Source organism: Myotis brandtii, unplaced genomic scaffold (genome assembly GCF_000412655.1).
Source record: "Myotis brandtii unplaced genomic scaffold, ASM41265v1 scaffold2842, whole genome shotgun sequence".
NCBI lineage: Eukaryota > Metazoa > Chordata > Mammalia > Chiroptera > Vespertilionidae > Myotis > Myotis brandtii.
In genome coordinates, this window is record NW_005360858.1 from 13,209 (window position 1) to 18,760 (window position 5,552).

At 41.4% G+C, this 5,552-nt stretch overlaps 2 protein-coding genes across 6 annotated transcripts in view; both read left to right on the forward strand.

Annotated features, from left to right (window-relative positions):
* LOC106726573 (complement factor H-related protein 4-like) overlaps positions 1-1,842 on the forward strand; it is a 9,790-nt gene extending 7,948 nt beyond the window's left edge. For all 5 annotated transcript variants that reach the window (XM_014541968.1, XM_014541969.1, XM_014541970.1 and 2 more), the window contains one exon: positions 1,627-1,842. In XM_014541968.1, the coding sequence (XP_014397454.1) occupies positions 1,627-1,823 (197 nt within the window). In that variant the 3' untranslated portion in view covers positions 1,824-1,842. The remainder of the gene's footprint in view (positions 1-1,626) is intronic.
* Positions 1,843-2,021: 179 nt separating this feature from the next.
* The window catches only part of LOC102242061 (complement factor H), a 44,760-nt gene continuing 41,229 nt past the window's right edge, over positions 2,022-5,552 (forward strand). The window contains exon 1 of the mRNA XM_014541966.1: positions 2,022-2,085. Coding sequence (XP_014397452.1) covers positions 2,025-2,085 — 61 coding nt within the window. The 5' untranslated portion in view covers positions 2,022-2,024. The remainder of the gene's footprint in view (positions 2,086-5,552) is intronic.

Genomic DNA, 5,552 nt, shown 5'->3' on the forward strand with positions numbered 1-5,552 from the left:
GTCTAACACATGTCTCCCAGCACAAGCAAGACCTGCTCCCACAACCTAGAATAGGAAGCAATTTTCATTATCTGGGGACATCAAATCAGTTCGGCGACAGAGCTAAGACTGTATTTGAGTCTTGGAATTGAAATACGCAGAGAGCATTTAAGATCATCAAAGACAACCTCTAACATTGTGTAAAAAATTACACAAACATATGGTATATTAAAGCAAAGAGAAAAATTTTTGCTTGGAGTAGTTAAGACAGAAAGATCTGAAAAAGTGTTTTGACAGGTATGTAGAACCCACATAATATATATTTGGATGTAAACAGCATCTGAATGTACTGAGAAACATTTGAAAATTTTTGGATATAAGAAGTCATATGTGTTATAATGTTTCATCATATAATAGTTAATGGGATGTGTTGGAACTTACTTTTTAGCTATTTCTATTACCAATAACAGTGATGGCTAAACTAGCATATAAAATACTTGGGTCAAGAGAAGAAAAATAGGAGTCCATGATATCGTGAAAATTTTATATAAGATTGGAAAAAGACATATATATAATGGAATATTACTAAGCCATAAGAAAAGATTAAATACTGCCATTTGTGACAACGTGGACAGTCCTTAAGAATAGCATGCTAAGTGAAATAAGTCAGACAGAAAACATTTGAACCATTGATTTCACTCATCTGTGGGTTATTAAAAAAGGAGAGAGAACTCATGGTCATGGACAACAGTGCAGTGATTGTGGATGGGAAGGGAGTGGGTGGATTTGGAAGAGTGCAGAAGGGGAATAAATAGTGATGGAAAAAAATGAATAAAAATTTGTGTATAATCATGTTGATATTCAAAACCTCTCTAGGTGTATATCCTTCCATCCATGCAGCCTAGCTTTACCATAGAGAATGAAGAAGATTAGCCAGATAGATAGATAGATAGAAGATAAATATATAGATAATTAGATAATAGATAAATAGATATGATGAATGGATATGGGTAGCTAGATGGATGGATGGATGGATGGATGGATGGATATAGAGATATAGAGATGTATTTATGTATAAATATACATAGTTGTATTTTAATAGGAGATTGTTTATTAGAAAGTCTATGATTTTCTATGGTTCTCTTTCCACATTTTGTGGGGATAAGAGAAAAATATAAACATGGATTAACCCAGCAAAATGTAACTAAACTGGGAGCATTTGTAGCCACTGCCAGTTGAGTGGGAAGTGGACAACGAAGAACCATGGCCACCATGGAGCAGGCTCCCATGTCCTCTGGACAGGAAGTCACCTTGTGGATGCCCCACATCCCAGAGACAGAGAGCCAAGGCCCTGGGGTCACACTGCCAGGTCCACGCTCATCGTCCGCCTGGTGAGCGCTGTGACCTTGGACAGCTATGCCTGACCTTCTGTCCCCTCAGCTTCCTGGTGTGTGAGGAGGAGCAGCTGCCTGCTGAGGAGCTGTGGGGGCCCATAGACCGGGGCTGAGAACAAGACTCGGCCCACATTGATGATGTACATTAGCTCTTTCGATAAATTCAACCCCTAAGCTAGTCATTGGGTTGAGGGTTTATTTCTTTATAAAAGGAAAGGTTATTTATTGTTTTCATTATTTCTTCTTCCTTCAGATCCATGTGTAATATCAGAAGAAATCATGAATGAAAAGAACATACAGTTAAAAGGGAAAGATAACAAAACCTATTATGTAAAAACAGGGAATATCATTCAATTTATGTGCAAATCAGGACGCAAGGTGGTGACGTCAGAGGAGTCATTTCAAGCTGTGTGTCGGGAAGGGACAGTGGAGTTCCCCAGATGTGAATGAGGAAGCCCTGTGGCCTCAAATATGTGGCCAGTCCCACCCACTGCTCTTCCTGCCTGAAAGCTTGCCAGGCTTCTGGCATTTCCTGCTCTTTCCACTATATTTCGAAGGACATAAAGGCAATGTGTTAGCCTCCTTTTCAACTTAATCTTCTCCCAAAGATGTTAACGCAACCATATCATCACTTACACTTGTACCAAGACAATGATTCTTCACCGTCGTGGGATTAGACTACTTGCCAACAGAGCAATAAACTTGAGTGGAGGTAACGGTGTGGCTTTCTGCCTATTGAATTGGATGTTTAACCAGTCAAACAAAGCACGGCACGTGAGCTTAGAATGTACTGGGGAAAATAGTACAATCAAAAATTATTCATTAAAATTGTCCTTTCTGGTGTGGTTCAGTGGTCAGAGCTTTGGCCCAAGGACCAAAAGGTCTGGGGTTCCGTTCCTGGTCAAGGGTGTGTACCTGGGTGGCAGGTGCCAGCCCCATCCCAGTCAAGACTTGTACAGGACACAAGCAATCAATGTCTCTCTCTCTCTCTCTCCCTCTCTCTCTCTCTCCCTCTCTCTCTCTCTCCCTCTCTCTCTCTCTCCCTCTCTCTCTCTCTCCCTCTCTCTCTCTCTCCCTCTCTCTCTCTCTCCCTCTTCCCTTCCACTCTCTCTAAAAATCAATGGAAAAAATATCCTCTGGTGAGGATTAACAACTATGCCTATATAGATAATATATATTCAAATAGTAAGTGGAAATAACCTCATTACTACATCCTGAATCATGGACTGAGGAAGGATTGTTGTGAGGAAGAAAGGCAGTTTTCATCCTGTTTCCATCTGCGGGGTTTGAACTGTTTGACAGAGTTGAAACTTGGCTCTTTTATTTGACGAAAATAATCAGTTATTTTAAAGTTGCAAATCTTAAAATATCTGGTCCATGAACAATTTCCCTGATGCTAAGTAGATAGAGCAACTGAATTTTTATTTTCTCATAACCTATTCTGAAAGCACATAAAACCAATTAAAGTCCCGTCCAATGGAAGCTCTGTGATAACTAGTCTCCAATTTGAATTTGAGCAGAAGCTTATTAGCCAAACTAGTTCTCAAATAGGGCTAGACTTTACGCTTCCCATTTTCTCGGTGGCAGCCTCCGAATATGTTGTTCTCTCAAATGAAAGGAGCCTCAACCCAGCCAGTGTGTCTCAGCTGGTTGGACATCATACCATGCACCAAGAGGACCAGTTCATTCAGGGTCAGGGCACATGGCCTGGTAATGGGCTCATTCCCCAGTAGGGGGCGTGCAGGAGGCAGCAGATAGATGTTTCTCTCTCATCGTAGATTTTTTTCTTTTATATATATTTTATTGATTTTTCACAGAGAGGAAGGGAGAGAGATAGAGAGTTAGAAACATCGATGAGAGAGAAACATCGATCAGCTGCCTCCTGCACATCCCCTACTGGGGATGTGCCCGCAACCCAGGTACATGCCCTTGACCGGAATCGAACCTGGGACCCCTCAGTCCGCAGGCCGGGCTCATCGTAGATGTTTCTATCTCTCTCTCCCTCTGCCTCAGATTCTCTCTAAAAACAAACCATATGAAAAACATTGAATGCCAAGAATGTGCGGAATTCTTGGTCTCGGTGGGGTGGTCTGTTGTGAGTTTACAAAAAAATCAGTGCTGTCCTACAGACAGGACCATACACTGTGTGGACACACTGGGTGGTGGCCATAGACCGCTAAAAACTGCAGTCGGGTGAGAACAAAGAGAGAACAAATGTCACAGGGACATGCAGTCAGAGCTATTCCCACGAGAATCTCCTGGTTGAGATAGAACCTCACACACGTTTTTAATAAGTGATTAATTTAAAAATTAGAATCTTGGAGCCTATTTTTAACTTTATAAGGAAAGTTGGGCAAGAACAAATTAGGGAATTGAAATCATTGATGGGAATTGAGGGCATTAGCAAAACTCTTTGAAATTTGATATCTATCGAGTGACCTCAACTAATTACCCCATACTATCACTTAAATTCAGAGCCACCCTTGGTAAGGGCTCATGATGCAGATTTAAGCCCCAAACAGCAGCGCTGGAAGATCTGCACTAACACACACCGGGCAGCCCACCAAGCTGTTACTAGTCAAGGTCATCCTCACCCTGTGGGTCTCCTGGGCTCATGGAAAAGGTGAGTTGAAACTGACCTGAATATTTAACTTCCTTTTTAGGAAGGACTTTTCCCCTTTTCATTTGTCTTTGATTTTTTTTTAATCCTCACGGGAGCGTATTTTTTCCATTGATCTTTAGAGAGTGCATGGAAGGCGAGGAGAAGGGGGAGAGAGAGAAAGAGAGGCACAGGGAAACATCAATGTGAGAGAGACATATGGACTGGTTGCCTCCTACACAAGCCCCAACTTGGGCATGGGATCCAACCTACAAAAAAATTATGTGCCCTTGACCGGGAACTGAAACAGGGACCCTTGTCCTGTGGGCCACTGAGCCAACTGGCCAGGGCTGTCTGTAATATTTGAATGAATTGACTTGAAAACAAAATAATCCTTGGGAACTATCAGGGATTCTACTGAGGAAGGGGGAGAACTTTAGGTGGAGATTGGGCCAGAGTGATGGCTGAAGCGATGCAGAACAGAGGACAGGTCTGGGATGCATTTTGGTGGTAGCAAACAAAGGTAACATTACTGAATGTTGGGTGTCAGAGTAATTGTCAAGGGACTCACATGTTTATTTTAAACTAGAGGCCCGGTACACGAATTCATGCATGGGTGGGGTCCAGTCTCTCCGCCCCCATCTCGGCAATCAGGCCAGCCAGGGGGAGGGGCCTGATAAGGGATTGATTATGAGTACTGAGGGTTTACAAATTCATTTTGAATTTAAATAATTGATGTTTGGTTTACTAAACTTCAAGGAAAATGTTCAGAAAAACGATCTTTTTCTCTTTTTTTCTATTACGTCTTAAAATTCTTTTCTTGAAGTTATTGGGGTGGCATCGGTTAATAATTGGTGGTGGGAAAATTGGACAGATACAAGCAGAAAAATGAAATTGGACCACCTTCTTACACCAAAAACAATAATAAACTCAAAATGGATTAAAGACTTAAATGTAAGGTGTGAAACCATAAAAATCCTAGAAGAAATCATAGGCAGTCAAATCTCAGACATTTCTCCCAGCACGATCTTTTCTGATATATCTCCTCAAGCAAGGGAAACAAAAGAAAAAAATAAACAAATAGGACTACGTGAAACTAAAAACTTTTGCACAGCATAATCATCATTTTCATTGGCCTAAAAATCTCTATTAACCTTAGAGAGAGGACTGGAAAGAAACTTAAGATATAGAAGCTTAACTCTTACCAAAAAAAAATTTGCTTTGCCTTTTATATTCAATCTTCCATGTAACTTTATGAAGGTTTTTAGTCAGAATTGCATCTAAATTATTGCTGCATTAGACATCCATTTTTCTCTTTATTCAAATCTCTCCTGTGGCAGCCCTCCCACAGTGCAAAATGCCTTTATACCAAAACAGAAGGCTAACTATCGACATAGGGACACAGCACATTATGAATGCAGGCACCCTTTGGGCCTCTTCGGGAATGCAGAAGTGACATGTCTAAGTGGGAAGTGGACAGACCCACCTGAGTGCAAGGGTAGGTGTCTCATTCTCCCCTCCCAGTCTCTGTGCAGCTTCTGGAAGCACTTGGTTACTAGACTCCTGTCCAGCTGGCCTTC